This window comes from Aethina tumida, chromosome 7 (assembly GCF_024364675.1).
Source record: "Aethina tumida isolate Nest 87 chromosome 7, icAetTumi1.1, whole genome shotgun sequence".
Taxonomy (NCBI): Eukaryota; Metazoa; Arthropoda; class Insecta; order Coleoptera; family Nitidulidae; genus Aethina; species Aethina tumida.
In genome coordinates this window covers 11752190-11772174 of record NC_065441.1, presented here as the reverse complement: position 1 = coordinate 11772174, position 19985 = coordinate 11752190, and the positions used below count along the sequence as shown (strand labels likewise).

Sequence of the window (19985 nt, the reverse complement as noted above, 5' to 3'; positions counted from 1 at the left end):
GTCTACTAAAGCTTTAACAAAACTTTATTTTTATACTTATATGTAAAAAGAATGTTGTCAGTCTCGAAAATTTACATAAGAATTGATGATTCGTTTAACTTACAATATATCATCAATGTGATCATAATTGTTTTATTATTTTCAGATACCTCCTCAAAGCTTTGGACCTATACTGGCACGAAGATTGCCTAAAATGTGGCTGTTGTGATTGTAGATTAGGTGAAGTCGGTTCAACATTGTATACTAAAGCAAATCTAATATTATGTAAAAGAGACTATCTTAGGTAAGTCTAATTTTATCTAGAGATTTAAAGACACAAATAATCACAAATAATAGACTAAAGGCAATTCTATATGTTTCGATTGTCCAAGAATGTTCAACGAAAGCAATAAAACCGAGTAACATCTAAATTTAATATTTAAAACGGACGTATATCATCCCAATGAGATCGATCCGTAATAAATTTGGTGCTGCCAAAGAATCGAAATATAAGCGAAAATTAATTATAAATGAGGGAAATTTGATAGCAGTGTGATAGTGCGGCGAAATCTTATTCCGAGTCAATTTGGCGTAATGTAATTTTTATAGCATGCTATTCCTATAAATTTTATAGCAATCTACACTACGAAATTGCTATTACTCGACCGACAAGGACTTTATAAATATTTAATCCATTGATTGCGTTTTTTAATCAAACTGCCTTTTCCAAGACCACGGTTTCTCGAATAGGATTGCCTTAATTATCATTTTATTTCGGCCCTTCAATTCACGGTTCGAATATAACATTATAAATGTTTAATGCATTTCGGAAATTTTATTAGTTACTTTAAATGTTTCGTTTTCAGGTTATTTGGGACAACAGGTTATTGCGCAGCTTGTAATAAAGTCATACCCGCATTCGAGATGGTGATGAGGGCAAAAAGTAACGTCTACCATCTGGAATGTTTCGCCTGTCAACAATGCAATCATAGGTAACTTAAATCATGCACATTTTTACATGAAATGCAACTTTTCCCGTTTGCAGGTTTTGCGTTGGCGACAGATTTTACCTTTGCGAGAATAAAATACTCTGCGAATACGACTACGAAGAGAGACTAGTTTTTGCTAATATGGCTTATAATCCGAGCAGTTTGGCGCACATACGAAGGCAAGTCAGTAATTTACAGGTATGGGTTTCGTTGAAAAATGTTGATTTTTCAATGAGGTCGTAGTCAATTAGAAACAGTATGTTTATACAATCATATTTATTAATATCTAATACCTAAAAGTTTATACTGGAAAAAGTAATTTCATATTGAGGAAATGATTAACCGTAGTTTTTTTACCAGCTCTTATGTAAATATTGGAGAATGATGAATCTAATAGAATACATTTCAATACAATACATTCAATTTTGCAACAGTTGGTTTCATTGATGGTTTGACTACTTGATAGGTAATCAATATGTAAAATTCCTTGTGCTGATAAAATATTTCTTGGGATAAGACTCATTTTAAGTATTATTCCACCAGGTTTACTGGCTTCAACCCATTGTCAAGTTTGACAGAAATCGTCGTAATCTTATGACGAAATTCATTAAATGAATGAAATATATTTCTAGATATATTGCTTAATTTGTTCAAAACCTTCAGGTTTCAGGACGACCTTTAACGTAGCTCATCTTCAGTTCATTACAGTTCTTCAGAAGCATTGCGCATGTGACGTTCCATTTCTATTGCTTTAATAAGTTTACTGAACCCACAAAGCATATTTGCACAAAATACAGCATTAAATAGGAAATAATAAATTGCTGTTCAAAAAGCTTTCAAATAATATTTACAATTTTATACAATAATATTAAAATATAATATGAAAATTTATTTATATAAAATTTGAAACTAAAATGTTAATTACTTTTTCCTGAACCTCATGATATGAAACATTAAAGGGTTGTATAAACATAAATGTTTGTTATTGCATAACTTGTGTAGAACAGCTTGAAATGACACAAATTGTACAATAAATTGTAGCTGTCAAATATTTATGGTTTAGTTTAATTATTTTTTAACAATTCAAAACACTCACTAAATTTGAATCAATTTCCACTCTAAATTTGTCCATTATTTCAACCTATTTTAATTGATTTTTAATAACACCATTTGAATGAAAAAAATATATTCTATTTTTTTAGTCTGACTTTTACAGAGTATGAATTTGAATCTATATTTGAATAACAAAATTTCAATCTATAAAAAGAATAATGGTTTACTTTGCATAAACTCCAAATCATTTCTTAATAACGCTATTCAGAACTTAGAATATCTATTTTTTCATTTAGACCTACTAAAACATAATAGGGAAAAAACTCATTCAAGTTTATAAAATAAACGATGCGACGACACTAAAAGGAAATAATGCGATTTTAAATAATCCGTTAGAGCTATAAAATAATATTTGTTGTATTTTATAAGTGCCCCATCAACTTAAAAGCTTCATTTACAACTTAGTGTTTCCAACTTCCAGACAAACTGACTTCAGGGCTGGAATGGCCCACACTTAATATTTTCGTACAACCAATGTTAACCATGACTATATTTATAAAAAGTTACGTTGTATATTTTCATTAAAACTTCACTCTTAATATTGTTTTGAATTTACTACAAACAAGAATAAGGTAATACAAATAATTTAAATTTAATGTTTCAGATTTAAATTATTATTATTATATTATGTTTATGTTTGATTGATTAGTAAATATAAATATTATTTGTTCGACAATTTTGCAAGTGCGGTCCTGCAACTACTTAATTCGGTACTTTTGGTATCGTCCATTTACTGAAATGTTTTTAATGATTCTCATTTATCGTAACTTGGAATGGAGCTTCTTTTAATGGTTTACTATATTGTAAGAGCATAAGAACCCTTTTAATTTTTAGTATCAATTTATTTTAAATTACGCCATTGCATATTTATATCCACCACCAATTATTTACACGTTGACCTTAGACTTAAAATTCCCATATAAATCATTATTGAAAACGTCTTTCTTTCTGATTAGAAGTATATAGAAGTAGTATCTTTTTAATAAATTTAAAAAAATAAATAACATAAGTAATCGACATTTATAATTTAAAATCTAATATTAAAATGAACGGATGGAAGATGAGTGTATAAAAAGGTTGGTTGTGCTTTTTGCAGCCACCAGGAGGCAACCTAAGCCCGCCAAATGAAAATCCAATAGTCAACAGCCAATCATGTTACAGCGCGAAGAGTTTGGACCTGGACGGCCCGTTGCAACGGCCCATTAACAGCCAGCCGACGGCGAAAATGACGAGTTCCCATCGCGGAGACACGACACACAATCATAGGGACGACGGCTCAAGCGGATATGGTAGTCCCGACAGCGAGATTTTCGAACCACCCACCAACCACTGACGATTCCAATCCCTTGCACCTAAAAGAAGAAGGAAAACTAAATAGAAATCACTTAATAATCTCCAGATTATTTTAAAATCTGACATTTCAGTTTCAAAATTGCTCCTCAATATACTAAAAGAATCAAAAATTGAATCTCACTTAAATTGTCTAGATTTTTATTGGAACATGTTCTAATAAAATTTTGATTTGGGTTTGTTTCTTCTGGAAGGTGCTAAAAGCTAAATCTCCAAAATAATGTATACAATTTGTGCCACTCTTGAGTAAAAGATCTCGTAAATTGCTAGTCTATTTTGCCAAAAAGAAAAACAATACAATCAGCAAAAAAAAAGAAAATGTTCTATTTCACACTTCTGCAGTATACGACGTTAAATGTTTATTTGATGGATTAAACGTTTGATTAAACTTTTATACATTGTAAAATATTTTGAACGAAACATAAAACAGACGTGTAAATATATCTTTAATGAATACCTCTGATTTTTAAGTCTAGTTTTGTCACAACTATTAAAAGTTCAAAATATTTATAATTAACTGTGTTAATTTTGTTATATTTATAATATTCCCTTATATATCCAAAATAATTGTACATAAAAATACTTTTGTGATTGTATAAACTAAAAAATTCTTCTTAATTTATAAGAATCAGTTATGAAATATTCAACTGTAATTTTAAATCTTAAGGTTGTAAATATTTATATTTTTCATTGATCTTATTACATATCGTATTGTTTTAATTTATTTTAGTCAACGACTTGAAAATTGTCATGTAACATATTTTTTACGCTTAAATATTAATAACATTTGAAAATATTTATACAGTTCAGCATCTATTTGTTTTCTTGAATGTTAAAAGTCTGTACATAATAGTTATGGAATAAATGTTGTCTTTTCGTTACAGTTTAGTTTTAATACTTTCTAATCCCACACAGAATTAAAAAATTGCATTTACCTTATGTAAAATAGAGAATTAAAGCGGTGAACTAACTTGTAAATCACTGATTTCATTTTAAAATCAGATTAGAATCGCATTTGCGTGTTATATCATCACTAATTACACCGTAATATGGATTTTAATAAAAGGAACTTTTAGAAAATGTCGAATAAAATTTACATAAAAAATGATTGTAATTAGTGATAAACGTATAATCTCAAATAATGATTTTTTGAATAATACAGCATTAATGTTTTTAATTTATTCATATTCAATGTTTAACTGAATCGGTTAATAGTTTGAAATATGCATATCACAGTTTGGTTACTGATATTTGTATCATATTTTCTAAAATGTTTAACGCAGGATTTTACACAAAATAATTATGTAGTACGACATGATAGAGCCGACATCGTTAGTGTTAACGAAAAATATTTTTCGCACATGTCTTTTAATATTAGCAGGTACAATAGAACCGCAATGGGATTCAATATTGAATTTAGAGCGGAACAAAATTTGGGTAACAATTTATTGGTGAGTAAATGTTTTGCAAATATACCGAAATAAATAAATTTTGAGTATTATTTTAGATTCAATTAAAGTTATATAAATTTCGTGAAAATGAATATAAATATTCTGGACTTATGTTTCGATTTAATGTGTGTGATGTACTAAAGCGCGGACAATTGGGTATTGGATATATGATGAAATACAGTAATTTTCCCAAGACTTGTCCATTTCCACCCGTAAGTTGACTCTCAATTTATGACAAAGAAAAACTAACTATATCATATTGAATTTATATAAAATATACATATATACTGACTGTTTCACAACTTATCCTTAACTACACACTCAGTTAGAAGTTGATTTATCAAAAATAAAAAAAATGTGATAAGTCGAACAGGAAACGAGAGAAAAAGTAATAAAGCTTTTCAATAGTTCTCATTGCCAGTTAAATGCAAGTTTGGGCCAATTGCAGGTCACACAATATTTAAATATTTTGCGCATCATACACTTCATTTTTTAAATGTCCCCATAAGGTAAAATCTACAGGATTCATATCTGGCGGCTGTGGAGACGAAGTTAATTTATTATTTTCAACTCAGGTTTCACACGAAAGATAAAACTTGATAAATCAACTTTTTATATAACAGTGAGTATGTGGATAATTTTTTTCAGATAAGATGTAAAACATCCAGTATATAAATGTAATATATAAAATAGAAACAAGAAATTATTAAGTTTCATAATTTTAAGGCCGACTACTACATTTATAACGCCGTAACGGACGACAGTAAACTACCTCCTAATATTCCATTTGGTCAATGGATGACTGAAAATTCTGTTTTAGTAAATAAAACAGTTGTTTGTGTGGGTAGATGGTATGGAGCAATTTTGGAGAAAAAAAATTGATACAATAATATTAAAAGTTTACCAGAATTAAATTGCAATAAAATATATTTTTTATGTTGTACTCATATTTTCATATAATGATAATAAATGAGAAATATCAATAACATTAATTCGATTTGTACACCATATCCAAAAACTGTCTAATTTTAATTTAATATATATTGAACAATTAACACAAATATTTAATCAACTATAAAATATATGATGATTATATTTGTAAATTTCTGGATTTAAACTGGGAATAATTGGAAAATAATAAGCAAAATAACATTATATTATTTATTTATATGATTTATTTATAAAAAGAAGCACCAATGATTCATTGGAATTAAGTATCATTGCATAATACAATTTAAATGGCACAATAGTTTATGATTGGAACATTAACATGAGTATTCATTAATACATCACTCATATAATAGAATTTTTTTTGTTAGACATAGAAAACATAGAAAAATAGAAATATATTTAATTTACAAGAGATTCCTAATATAAGAGCTTATTATTTGGTATAGACAACGTAATAAAAACCTACAATTAATAAAAGGTGGCAGTGTCACAACTTAACTTAACATTTAAAATTAAACTGGCTCTAAAATGCTTAAAGAAATTTGTTAATACAAATATAAAGTATTGCAGCTACTCAATAAAAATATATACTAAAAAAAATTAACGTTAAAATTCGTCGTGTCTCGCTAAAGCTTCACCAAAATCGGTAGCTTGAGAACCGACGAACAGGTCGTATTTGTTCAAAATTTCCTCCTTGGTAAGTTGTTCGTCGGCATCAGCATCGGCTTCGTAAATCAAATGTCTGGCTTCGGCTTCAGCATGATCGAAATCTTCAGGCAAGATCCACGTTTTCACTTCTTCCTCATCCATGTAACCGTCACCGTCCTTGTCCCTGTATGTTTGGAATTGTTCGCGTTCGCTTTGAACCCAATCCGGTTCCTCATCGCCTTCCTCGGATTTGTACATGTCGCCGATGTATTCTTGCAACGAAACTTTACCGTCTTTGTCCTTGTCGATGTCCTCCATTGTTTCGATGACGACGATGTCTCTCATGTGATCCGATTCTTCAGGATGCAGGAAATTGGAGAACTCTTCTTTGGTTAGAGCACCGTCTTGGTCCCTATCTGCGACTTGCCAGCGTCTTTTGTCTCTTTTCAACATGTTTTTGTATGAGAATCCTAATAAAATAAAACAAAAACAAGTTATATAAATATTTATTTTTATATTTACAATAAATATAGTAGAAATACTAAACAAATTTCGGACAAAGGTTAAATTAATTAATTCATTATTCATTTGTACCTTTTCCGTATAAGATATTTAAGTTATTATAAAGCATATTTTTTAGTATTAAACGAAATATATTATCAAATTATTATTCTTTAATTATTTGACTATTAAACATAAACAATATATTTCATATATATAAATATAAATTATTAATAGAAGATGACATATCTAAAAATAATGCATAGAACAATTGGAAATTAAGTAGGGGTAAGTAAAAATAGACGGAATTATGTAAATATATAAAATTTGTAATAATGAATTTATTAATATAATAAATTAATCTATTATTTCATTGTGAAATACTTATGTAATATAATTACAATTCTGTTTAATTACAATATAATAGAAAATTTCAAAAAATAATTTGATAGCAGTTTCTTCTACTTTTTCAAAATTATTTAAAATTGATTTTCTTTAAAATTACAACTTCAACTTTTTAGGAATCAAACAAAAATTATAATTAGTTATACACATTAATAATAATTAATGTATCTTTTGACATTTTAAAAAATAAAACTATTAAAGAATTGCAAATTAAGCAAATGCAACTAAAAATTTATGTAAATCTAGTAAATGTCATATTTAAAAAAATTTTAACATTGAAAAGGAATTAGTAATAAATTCAATTTATTATTTTAATGTGATGTTATGATATAATATATTATTTGGTTGAAATTGATATATATATATATATATATATATATATATATATATATATATATATATATAACAATAACAACAGATTAATTATATAATTTCTTCTATGTTACTTACATTACACAATAGAATAATAAAAGTATTTAATTATTTTATGTAAATTGATTAATTTTTTAGGTTTCATTGAAAATAATGAAATTTTTCTTACCTTCTTGATCCTTTTCTATTTCAGAAGGGTTCATGCCTTTCAGAAAACCATAGACCAAATTTTCATAGGTCTCCCATTTTACTGTATCTGCACCCTCAGGATTTTGTTGTTGCCACTGCCTGTGCACATCTTCAGCAATATACCTTTTTTGAGTAAACTTAATCCAGTCTTTTAGTTCCTCTCTTGTTACAAAACCATCTTTATTGCTATCTATTTTGTCTACAATTAATCTGAAAAATTACCATATTTACTCAACTAGTTCAAGGAAAGTGTTAACAAGTAAAGTGATATATCTTAATCTTTTAATAAGATTACTAAAACACATGTAGGAGGTATCACTCAAACTAATTTTGTGGATACCCATCCTTGTATTTAATTTATTCAATACAATGCAACGTAAAATATACGAAATTTAATTATCTTACCCTAGTCTTCTTTTGCTTTCCTCTGGAGGTAGGTTATCGAAAGTCTTGGCATCCTCTCCCAAAAAGGCCTCATGATCATATTCAGGATTATGGTGTTCATTTTCATAATGCTCTTTGTCACTTAAATCCCTATCTAAGATCCTATCACTGTGCCCTTCTTCCTTTGGTTTGGCACAAACGCTGAGGGCGAGGAGAACAAACACGGCGCCTCTCACGTACATTTCGTCTGCAATGAATTAATAATTATGTTGATGCACACTAGTAATAGACTAAATGGTCGCGTGGTGCTATTTTATTGGTTTACTTACATGCTTATGTGTTCATTAAACACCCACACCGCCAGTGGTAAATCAATCAAGTCTTGCGGATGTTCACTAACAACCAATGCACGCCGCACGATAAGGATATCCGATAGCGGCACTAAAGAATGTTCTGGAAGCTATATGACCCGGCTAATTCTTCTTAAAGTTCCAACGTGTCACAAGCTTAAAATTACTGTAATATAAACATATGATTTGATTCTTGTTGATGTTTGGGTGACATCTAGTGGTGGTTGAGGTAATGAATAAGTTCTTGGCGTGTCTGATTACAGCACGTTTTGACTAGAAGCAATGGTTTGTAAGATTTCTTAAAGGATGGCGCCAACTCAAAAAAACTTTAAAAGTGCGTCTCTACAAACATTTTATAAAAAAATTATTAATGTATAATAAGCTAAAAATGAACTGAAAATACTAATACTAATACTGAAAATTGATTATTTCCCTTAAATATATAAAAAGCAAAATAGCGTTGGGAATATTCAAATAATATTACTGGTCAAAATAATACATATTAAAACTAATTTTAAATCTATTTAATCTAAGAAATTCAAATTACCCACTTCAAAAGACGCACAATGCATATTTGATTTATCTCCTTAAAATTTAATATTACAAAAAATTTCCTCAAAATAAATTGTACATTAATGAACCTGATCGAAGTAAGCGCATCCACAGAACTGGCACGTTGCATTCTTTGGTCTGCGGAGTCGATTTACCGATGACGTACATCTGATGAAATTTACCAACAGCGGTTCGACGTCTAAAATAGACTTCGGTACAAAATAAATAGGAAATCGAATTACTTTCGATTCAAGTGGCATTTGAACATCAATCGAAACTCGTTCCATGTAAAATTGTTCACCAGTAATCAATCTACACTGTTAATCATTCCAATAAATATTTCCTTTTTAAATTTTAATTTCATTAGATATTATTTGAAAATCAATCAATCAATCAAATATGTTTAATGATTGAGTTTTACCTACAGATTTTCCATTGAGAGACTTTGAATAAGGATTTCATATTTTATTTCAAATCTATAAGGTTTAATATCGCGTCAATTTATATTAGCAATTGATACTTAATCACAGATACACAGAACCTTAGTCATAAATGGAGTCCTGAAATTATGCTGGTGCAATTCATTAATATCAGAATCAATCAATTCAAATGAAATGAATTTCAATTAATCCCGAAGTTTGATTAGTCCAATTCGGCACAGACATGACGCGGAAATTTCAGTCGCCGAATTGTTAATTGTTTCAATCTCCTACCACTGACAACTGATTTGGCTCAATGGTTATTAAACAAAGTTTGGTTTTGAAGACAATTCAATTCTCCGTTCGCCTGAAACATCACTCTGCCTTACGGTGTGGAATCGAGAGAAAGTCATTTCGCATGCACTTTATAGTGTGCCATAATATTTGTCTTGTTAGTCGAGTTTCAACGCGCCTGCATTTTCCCATACCTTGATTTCAAACGAGAGACAACTTTAGGTAATTGCGAGCATGTATGCTACGAGCTATAATAAATTTACCTCTGGGTTAAGTAACAATTAATTAAAATTTACATAATTTAAAATAAACAGAGCATTTGAGCCTGATTTTATAGAATTTGTATTTTTTTCTTAGTATATTTTAAAATAAATATCTTGTATTTACGCAACTTGTCAAATAAAGTAAATAAATAATAATTCTTAATTTTACATAAATGAATATATGTAAATATATAAACAAAAAAATTGATTTTATAAAATTTGTATTTTGCTGAATATATATGTGTGTTTAGGGTTCATCATCCAACTTTACAGTAACACGGCTCAAATTTAAAAAGGTTTTTTAAAATAAGTTGAATTTTAGGAAAAGTATTTAATTTACGTATGGAATTAATATTATAAATACTCTGCACTGATTTTCTAGGATAAATAAAATAAATAAAAAGTTTACTCATGGTACATACACTATTCAATTATATTACATTAAACAATAAAAATTTAAATATTTTTTATATAGTTTTTGGCAATTCAATTTTTTGTGGGTCTTAAATTTACGTATGGTAATGATAAATAAGCTAAATTGTGTTGATTTTCAAATTTGGAATAAAATATTCACGAATATATAATGTAATAAGCACATGACTACTCTACATTCTAAGCGCGTCTGGACATGGATATTTTTTTCTAATTTTTGCATCAAAATTTAATTTAACATAATATAAACACTTTATTTCCAAAGCTTCGTGCAGAACTAAATTGGTAGCGTTTTAATTAAAAGAAATGGGTTCATTTTGCACACTTCAACAAAACAATATACGTGGACTGCAATTTAATCACTTAAAAATATAATTAATGCTTTAAAAAATAAAAATTATTAGCCCGCTTTGTTTTAAGTTTAATTAAAATTCAGTACGAAACAGTTCAGCTACAATTCAACGCAGTAGAGTATTGTTAAATATTTTCTATGTTTTTTTCTTTTTGAGTCTCATATGTGTTCACAGGTGTTAAGTGAAATTCTCCATTTCCTGTGATTAAAGATGTTTTGGAATGTTTGATGTATTTTCCTGTTGAAGATGGAAAATGGGACATTTGTTAAATCCCAGTTCCATTCGGTGCTCAGCTGTGAATTGCCTGGAAATGTTTTCGGATAGTCTTTTTCATTATAAGTGTATAATTGAATCTTTGTGTAGAATATCTTGTTTATCTTATATTTTAGGAAGCACGTGTAGTAATACTTTGCCAAATGTATTTTAATATTATTTAATCAAGTAAAATACAATTGTTTACAAGTTGTATAAAACAATAAAATTAAATAAATTAGTATATGCATTTTTCTGATAAAATATAATCCAACAAAAGAAATACCTACAACACCGACTTAGACTTTATACAAATTAAAGGTTATAAAATTAAACGTAATTCCCATACATTAAATTTTACAGTACCTATATCTAAATCCCTATAAAAAGCTGTTCAGTTCCATATGACACCCTTATTTACAAGTCAACGGTCTCTCATATAATTAGTAACAAGAAAAGTATCAAAAAATGCCGCAATATGTTCATAAAGACACTACCTTGGAGGCATCCACTCCTGAAGATATTCCCTGTCTTCAACAACCCACAGCCGATATGACCCAACAGTTTCGGATTCGAAATATGCATATGGAAAGAAGAAATAGATTAGAAGATGTTAGAGCCGCTATAAGCGCCAATATTGAAAGGTTGCAGGCGCAAATCGTCCTTCAAAGAGTAAGGAATTATATGTTGGTAGAAGAGCAGGGTGAATAGCGATACTTGTATTATATTAATTATAATTATTTCTCATATTATCATACAAATATATGTATATGTTTTATCTAACGTATTTGTTTTTCTATGCTACATTCCTCCGTAAATAAGAAAAAAGCTGAAACAACAAATAATTCTGTTAGATCAATAAACACAAAATGTGACAATTTTACGTCAGCCCATGAAAACCCTAAACAGTGCCAAATAATCCATCAAAAACAAAATAAATTACAATTCTCAACTTTAATTTAGCGTTTCGAGTAAAATTCCGAATTCTAATCAAATTTACAAGGCTTCGATGGCGCGTATAAATTCATCTAGGGAACGTAATCGGGTCGCATTGACGGTAAAGTGTCCTAATGGCCAGAAGTCCGATTCTGTTCCTGCTCCTGTTGTTCATTGGCATGGTATTGGCCCTATCGAGGGAGATCGTCCTTGATGATGAGGGCCCCAATGTCAAACTTAATAAACTGCAAGATATTGAAAGTGAAGAAAATGATCAAGAAAGTCCGCCGTGCTATATTGAATATCAGGTAATATTACTCTTAGCATTAGCACTGTCAAACGACATGAAACATTGATGTGGCTTATTTAGTGTTCGTTTTTCTGAAAGGGCGATATAAAAAGGGGCTTAAAAATGTTAGTGTCGCAAACGTAGGTGACAAATAGGCCGATTCGATAAACATGTTTCACAAGATGGATGACAGTGTTCATTCAATTTTCTATAAAAACAATCAGATTTTTCCTTTCACATTATACGCAATATTATTGAAATATTTTTTGTATATATTTAATAGATTATGTAAAGTAACTGTAAGCCCAGTTTGTATGTTTCAAATAACAATTAGATGAAAAAAAATATTTTAAAATTCTGTTGTTATTGTGCATGTGCTAAATATGGTTTATATGATTTTATTATACAAATCCCCATTAATGTTCATTATTAAAATACCGGATGATAAAATTAACTTAATATCTTAAAACCATTTTTATTGACCATAAATGTCAATCGTTTATTGCAATGATATTGTGGGATTTAATTTTATTGTTTATTTCAGTATTTGTTACTTATGGTTCTATGAAAATATTATTGGACTTTAATATGTAAATGATGATATTATTAGTGCACTTAATTTTTTAAATGTCATTACTAGAAATCCTTTGATTACTATTGTTTTCTAAATTGTTTAACAACTTTTTTTATAACATTATTTAATATAATGTAATAAATTATTATAATTACATAAAGGATAATTTACAATTTAATGTGGATAAAGATAGACTTTTTAACAAATATGTATATAACACACATGTTTGTGAGATATGATATGCTATTTCTGAATGTTATTTTAATGATTATGCTTTACACTAGTCACATATAATAGTAATTATTTAAAGGCCAAAAAGAATACATGTGAAAAAATAAAATAATTGAATGGAAAAATATTACAAACAATAAAATAAAAAAATTGTTTATTGTTAGGATTAATATTATAAATTAACATAAGCTGATTAAACTGGCTTAGTTTTTTAAAGCCTTAAAAATATTAATTTTAAAATATACGTATTGATTTGTTTACTGATGTCATGTAGTTAAAAAATGAAATTGAATTAAGCTTTTGAAATATACATTTCAGTGGATTGAAACGTTTTTATAATATCGCAATAAAATATTATTTATAATAATTTAAATTTCAATAAATTTTTATCAATTTCTGTGAAACGAATTAATGAATGCAATCAGAGTTTTAATTATTGATGTACACGATATGTGATAAATTTTATTTCAGTTTATATTTAATTTGTTTTGGACAAAAAATCTCACAGTTATTTTCCTCCAGGGACATAACTTTATGTTCTTCGTTTTAATCAAAGGGTTTAGAGGACCCGACGATCTGACGGGAGTAATTAGTCGAAACAGTCGGTACTAAAACAATAGTGTCTCCGCTCAACTAAAAGCTCGCCAATCTGGAATACATAAAAGCGACATGTGGCCCCGTTTATGGAAACAACTTAGTTCTGAACGGTTGTCTTTATATTTTTCAAAGTAATAACTGTAACATTTAGAGCCATGTTTCCGTTTATTGTTTTGGTGCTTAATGGCTTAATCCTATGCGAGGCCTGATGATGGTGAATTCCAGATTTTTTGTTTTACTTTATTTTCCACAATGCTTAAGTCTTTTTTCGTATCAGCGTTCTCCATTTGTTGTTTTGCATTTTTAACACAACTCAATTCTTTTTGACAATAAATTATTTAAAGGACGACAAATGATGAATATGAGTTAAAATAGTATAACTATAGATAATTTAGCCTCTCAATTAATATTAGTTTTTGTCTACATTATACTGTGTTGAATTCCTCCAAATTTACATTAAGGACGCCAGAAACAATTCAAATGGAAGGGGGAGAGAAAACAAAGTCTTATAATAACTACAAACAGAGTTTTTTTAACAATATATAGTAATAGCACATTTAATTTCGTTCCATTACAATACTTAAAGCAAAACAACAAAAAATTTCTGAAATTAATCTTTTGCTTCTTCATGACAACACAAGAGCACAAAAGAAGCTTCTAGTTTCACGTCATCCATCATAGTGTTCTGATTTTTCTCTATTTGAGTATTATTATTATTATACGAAGTTTTACGTAACAGAAGCTGATATTTTCATCAGTTTCGAGACCCCAAAAAATATTAATTTGTTCTGCTATCTAATATTATATTATTGAATGGTACACTTACAGAACAAGAAAAGGAGTAGCCGAAAGCTCAGACCACTCTTTATTTCTAAAAAATTGATGTTTCAAGTTGATCAAACTAGTTTATTATACAAAAATAACAAAAATAATTCTTTTACAGGTTGTGAAGCGACTTAAGGGATCCTGCATCAAAATTCACGACCGAATGCGAGCTTGCGTCGCCGAAAATTACTTGGAAGTTTCCCATCCTCAATGCATTTACAAATAATGCTAATCAGACGTAAATAGGACATTCGAAATTGGCATCGAACATGCATATACGTACAAATTCAACACATGGGCACAAATTATGTTTCATTTTGTAATATTTTTAAGTTTCAATAAAACTATGCTTGCACACAATTAGACATTAGATTTAATCACATAATTATAATAATTATTAATAGTCAATATGGCATATTCACCACAATGGCCTTAATTAATAAATGTTAGACTATTTATTTCTTATCATTGGTATCAAACCCCTAACCTATCCCTAAATATAAAAGAATTGCAACAATTTTTATCGACAAGAAAAGCTTAATTTTCACTTACAGAACTTAATAGGATCATTCGATAGTTAATTAGTTATAGTCTAATTAAGCAAGCAACATTATAATATACATATTAAAATTCAACACGAAAATCCACAAAATCTTATTACTAGAGGGTGTCACCCCTGCAAGGTCTCAACCTTCCTCAAAATTCCAGTAAATTAGCCAAACTAAGAGAAGATAACAGGAGTAATATTTACATTAGGCCGATCCTTTTACTTAAAGAAAATAACGAGGATATTTGCGGCAACCCCAGACAAAGGCCTAGAGATATCATTCAAAATAACGTGGAGATAATTTAGAAAATATAGTAGGCGCAATTGGGGACGATATGGAAATGAAACCATAGAATAGGGTCCCTTTTATGTATAACCATAGTCATTTAAAGCAGATGTTAAATTAACAAAGCTTTCTATTATCCCAAACTTAATTATTTAATTTAAAATCTAACGCAATTTAGATTACCAAAAATTATTTTAATTACCGCAATTACAGTTGATTAATCTACTTTCTAAATTACCTCCTGTGATGTAAAAATTGCGATACATTTTTCGGTATGAACAAGCGCAATTTGTTTACAAATACACATTTGACATTGATCTTCATAAATAAACAAGAGGAAAGTAAATATTGCAAGCAATTTATTCTCGTCGAAATAAAAATGTACTCATAACGGAGTCAAATTGAAAAATATTGAGTGGATTTAGTTAATGGAATCGTTTACCTTTACTAAACATCACTAAATATTTTGAAATGTCAAATCAATATTTGCAAATTATACTAATTGACCATTATTGTAAGTTATTGGAGAAACTAATAACTAATATTTACCATATTATTATTACTTTGAATTTTATATTCGAATATAAGATTTTCATCAATATTGTATGGTATTCACTAAAATATTTGTATTGAACACTGTCATTATAGTACATTAGCTTAGTTTGCACAAAGACCACACCTTCTAATGTTCATTTTTATCCGGCGTCAATTTGGATCGTATAAAAAATATCCATTAATTTTCACGGGCTTTTGTAAAAAATGTTAAAGGTAAATTTTCTGGATCAACCGCTTTACGAGATGGTTAGATAAGATCTGATGATTTATAGGCTAGAGTAAATTAGTTTGACCCAAAACTTAAGCTGTTGAATAATTTCGCTGAATTAATCCATTATCTATTTAGTCTTAGGATATTTTGAACTAAAGAGTTTATCGAAGGATTAAATTATCACCTTATATCAAACCCAATTCAACAGTTAATCTGTGTAATATGACCTGTTTAAATAACTAATTTATATTCTCGGCACTACAAATTATTAATTAATATTTTAGTTAATTATTCTTTTATTATCTGAATATAATTTTAGATTGTTTAATAATAAAAATTATTGTTAAAAATAAATAATATTACAAATAAAAAGTGTTTAAGTATTGAATTTAAAGGTAAATAAATAATTAATTTTCTGGTACAAGTATAGTTCCTAAAAACTGCAATAAAATCAAAAAATAAGTTGTGATCGAGCCTATTATGACCAAAATTGTTCCATTGTTAATTGTCATAAAACCAGCAGCAGAATAATTAACATGAGTATCCTTTATTTGTCTTACTAACAAAATTATCTCGTCTCTTTCTGTTGCAGTGAGTGAAGGGTGTTCTTCCAATTCATAACAAAGGTAACATAGTTTTTTAGCTTCTTTTGTTGCTGAATGACAGGTATAAATGAGTAGAATAGCTTCTACCTAAAAATGAAGTTATTTATCATCATAGTATTAACAACGAAAAATAAAAGTGGTACTTAAATGCTACAATTTCTATATGAACTCCTCAAATATCTACTTACTAAGAAGATAATCCGAATTATAAAAAACCTAGGACCTTCAACTATATCTGGGTCAGTAATTGTTAAATTAGCCACTGTCAGCAAGGTTATTACCAAAAATATAAAATAGTTTATAATGTGGGCACCGAAAATGTTACTCAATTGTTTTACAACAATGCCTATGATTCGAGAGCAATTTTCTATAGATCTTAGATGTTGAATCATAGCAAAGCATCCTCTTGCATCTGAACTTATGTTTAAAACATATTCATTTAGATAAAAACTCTTGCATTGTACATGTTGAACCAAGACATACATGAAGAAGACAATAAACATTATGCAAAATTGCATAAGGTTAATTGTGAATATATCACTGACTTCATCGATTAACCAAAATCGAAGTTCCCACATAAAATAAATAATATTTATAAAAAACCACAGAGATATCTTTTTTTGTAAGTTCCTTTGAGTGATTTTTCTTTTATCCAGCTCCTTTTCAATCTTATTTACATAAGCACACAGCATTCTTATATTCTTTCTTTGAACACACGTGTTTAATATAACCAGAATTGGAAACGATTTGAAAGTAATGCTGTACAAGACAAAAAGTGCTTTTCCTGTCATGGGGCCTCCCATCATAATTATTTGTACACATAGCGATAAAAAATATATTAATACAATCAAGTAATATAAGGTACTAATTAACAACACACACTTTTGCCACAATTTAATTTTTGCTGTAAAAAAGGTTGTTAAGCCCACTATAGTGCCAGTTTTAATAAAATAATCAACAATTTGACCATCTTTCAATAAAAGCTTCATGATTGGTAAAAAGGAAAACGTTATGTCAGATAAATAAATAAACAGTTCAAATTTACGATAATAAACAATATAATTATCTTTTGTGATTTTGAATGTTTGTTTCTGTTCATTTTGTTTGGATTTACGTAAATTATAACGTTGCTTGACATTTGTTACAAGTGAAATGTAACCATGGTGTGTAATGTAAATATTTTATTAATTGGGAATTATAGTTTTTATATTTTCTAAATAAATTTACATATCTATTATATACAGAATACATATTTTAAGTATTAATACAAATTAAATGTTTTAAATTTATAAAGGGAAATAATGAGAAAAAAGTATGTAAAAAATATACTGAAAATATAAAAACAATATACGATTTTTTTCCAAATCATTAAATCTTTTAGTTTTAATAAAATAAAATAGTTTTTTTAATCACTCAAATATTATTTCATACTTACTGAAAATAATATCCTTATCAAACTAAACCTTACACCATCGATTGCTTCAGGAAATGTTATTGCTAAATTTGCCACAGTCAACACAGTTATTATCAGAAACAGGAAAAAATGGATAACATGTGGACCAAGTAGTTTATTTATTAATTTTGTGATAATGCTTATAGTTCTTGATAAATTTTCTACTGCTTTTATATGTGAAATTAAGGAATAATATTCCATTGATAAAAGTGATAAAATGTAGTTATTTAAGCAAATACTTTTGGATTTCACATAGGCGAAAATAACAAAAATAAAGAGGATGCAAAACATAATACAATATTGAATTATTTTAATTGTATATACTTCAATAATATCTTCTTTTATATCATAATAAATTTCCCATGATATATAAAAAATGTTTACGCACAGCCACAATAATATATTTTTCTTCAAATCTGTTTGTTGTACATTTCTTTTATTGAATTCTTTTTCTATAAGATTAAGATAAGCACATAATTTTTTAATGTTCTTCTTTTGAATAAACATATTGATCACCACCACAATTAGAAATGTTTTGAATGTAATACTGTAGAACAAAATAAGCACTCTTTCTGTTGGAACAAAATCATCAGACATCATTACTTCTATACTGAAATTTATGAAGTAGATTACCACATAAGTGTAATACGTACTGCAAATAATCAACATAATTTTTTGCCACAATTTTATTGTCACTTCGAAGTAGGTTGTCAAACCTATGACTGAGCCAATTTTAATAAAGCACTGTATTATTTCGATATCGGTAAGTGAAAGAAATTTCATACTGGCTTCTAATATATTGATTCAACAAAATATATTAAATGATTTGTAATGTTCACTAGGCTATAGTGACTGAAACAGTTTAAAGAAAAAGAGTTGTGTCAATATTTATTTAGAAAACTATTACGTGTAGGAAATTCGAAATTGTGTTAAGTGTTTATTTACATTTCATGGCAAAACATATGCTTAACAAAATCTTTGTTCTTGTATATTGTATAAATAATAATAAAGTAAAATAATTTAGTTTTTGATAGTTAGATTCAAGATACAAACAATAACTTGTGCGTAAGTACTTTGTAGAGTTCAATTTTACAATTTCTAATTATTAATAAAATAAAAGTAAAATAATTTTTGTAGAACGGTAGATTTTAAAATAATTATAATAAAATATCTGAATTTTATATGTAACGAAAATATTTCTAATTGAAAAGGCACTTGGTGACTGAGATCTACTTCTTCCATTTAATGGGTAATTTGGGACTGTAATAATTTTTCCCGAAAATTATAAATGCAAATTTATCCTTTATATTAACATATTCTGTAACATTAACATAAATTTTAAATGAAATGACGTTATAACTGATCCTCTAAAACTTCTTATATAGTTAGAACAGTAAATATAAAAAATCACAAATATAAAATAAATTATAATTAGTTATAAATATCACTATAAAAAATTGTAAAATATATAAATTATTGATACTATAAAATAAATTATTTGTATATTATAATTATAATTTATTTAAATTAATATTTGTATATTTGTATTTATTTTTTTATGTTTATATAAAAATTCACAATCCTTTATAGGAAATCTAGTAGAAGAATAAAACGTTTTACTTTAATTGA

At 27.9% G+C, this 19985-nt stretch overlaps 3 protein-coding genes across 8 annotated transcripts in view; 2 read left to right on the top strand and 1 right to left on the bottom strand.

Moving 5' to 3' along the window:
• The window catches only part of LOC109605824 (LIM domain only protein 3), a 130859-nt gene extending 127355 nt beyond the window's left edge, over nucleotides 1-3504 (top strand). For 3 of the 6 annotated variants that reach the window (XM_049970109.1, XM_049970108.1, XM_049970107.1), the window contains 4 exons: nucleotides 146-283; nucleotides 846-971; nucleotides 1025-1166; nucleotides 3178-3504. In XM_049970109.1, coding sequence (XP_049826066.1) covers nucleotides 146-283; nucleotides 846-971; nucleotides 1025-1166; nucleotides 3178-3414 — 643 coding nt within the window. In that variant the 3' untranslated portion in view covers nucleotides 3415-3504. The remainder of the gene's footprint in view (nucleotides 1-145; nucleotides 284-845; nucleotides 972-1024; nucleotides 1167-3177) is intronic. The other 3 variants (XM_049970110.1, XM_049970111.1, XM_049970113.1) reach the window with 3 other exon arrangements.
• Nucleotides 3505-6047: 2543 nt separating this feature from the next.
• Nucleotides 6048-8850, bottom strand: LOC109605633 (calumenin). Its single transcript, XM_020022225.2, has 4 exons — nucleotides 8662-8850; nucleotides 8354-8579; nucleotides 7929-8158; nucleotides 6048-6951 (listed from the first exon to the last, which is right to left on the bottom strand). The coding sequence occupies exons 2-4, from the start codon at nucleotides 8572-8574 to the stop codon at nucleotides 6440-6442; spliced, it is 963 nt and encodes a 320-aa protein (XP_019877784.1). The 5' UTR covers nucleotides 8575-8579; nucleotides 8662-8850; the 3' UTR covers nucleotides 6048-6439.
• Nucleotides 8851-12302: 3452 nt separating this feature from the next.
• Nucleotides 12303-15059, top strand: LOC126266305 (uncharacterized). The gene is made up of 2 exons (XM_049970118.1): nucleotides 12303-12491; nucleotides 14818-15059. The coding sequence occupies exons 1-2, from the start codon at nucleotides 12318-12320 to the stop codon at nucleotides 14923-14925; spliced, it is 282 nt and encodes a 93-aa protein (XP_049826075.1). The 5' UTR covers nucleotides 12303-12317; the 3' UTR covers nucleotides 14926-15059.
• The last annotated feature ends 4926 nt before the right edge of the window (nucleotides 15060-19985 follow it).

Bases quoted from the DNA above. Each gene is read 5' to 3' on its own strand.
- LOC109605633 (XM_020022225.2), bottom strand. From the start codon at position 8,574: ATGTACGTGAGAGGCGCCGTGTTTGTTCTCCTCGCCCTCAGCGTTTGT. The intron at 8,159-8,353 runs GTAAGATAATTA...GTAATTTTTCAG, and splicing joins GAAAGCAAAAGAAGACTAGG to ATTAATTGTAGACAAAATAG. The intron at 6,952-7,928 runs GTAAGAAAAATT...TTATTTTATTAG, and splicing joins AATAGAAAAGGATCAAGAAG to GATTCTCATACAAAAACATG.
- LOC126266305 (XM_049970118.1), top strand. From the start codon at position 12,318: ATGGCCAGAAGTCCGATTCTGTTCCTGCTCCTGTTGTTCATTGGCATG. The intron at 12,492-14,817 runs GTAATATTACTC...ATTCTTTTACAG, and splicing joins CGTGCTATATTGAATATCAG to GTTGTGAAGCGACTTAAGGG.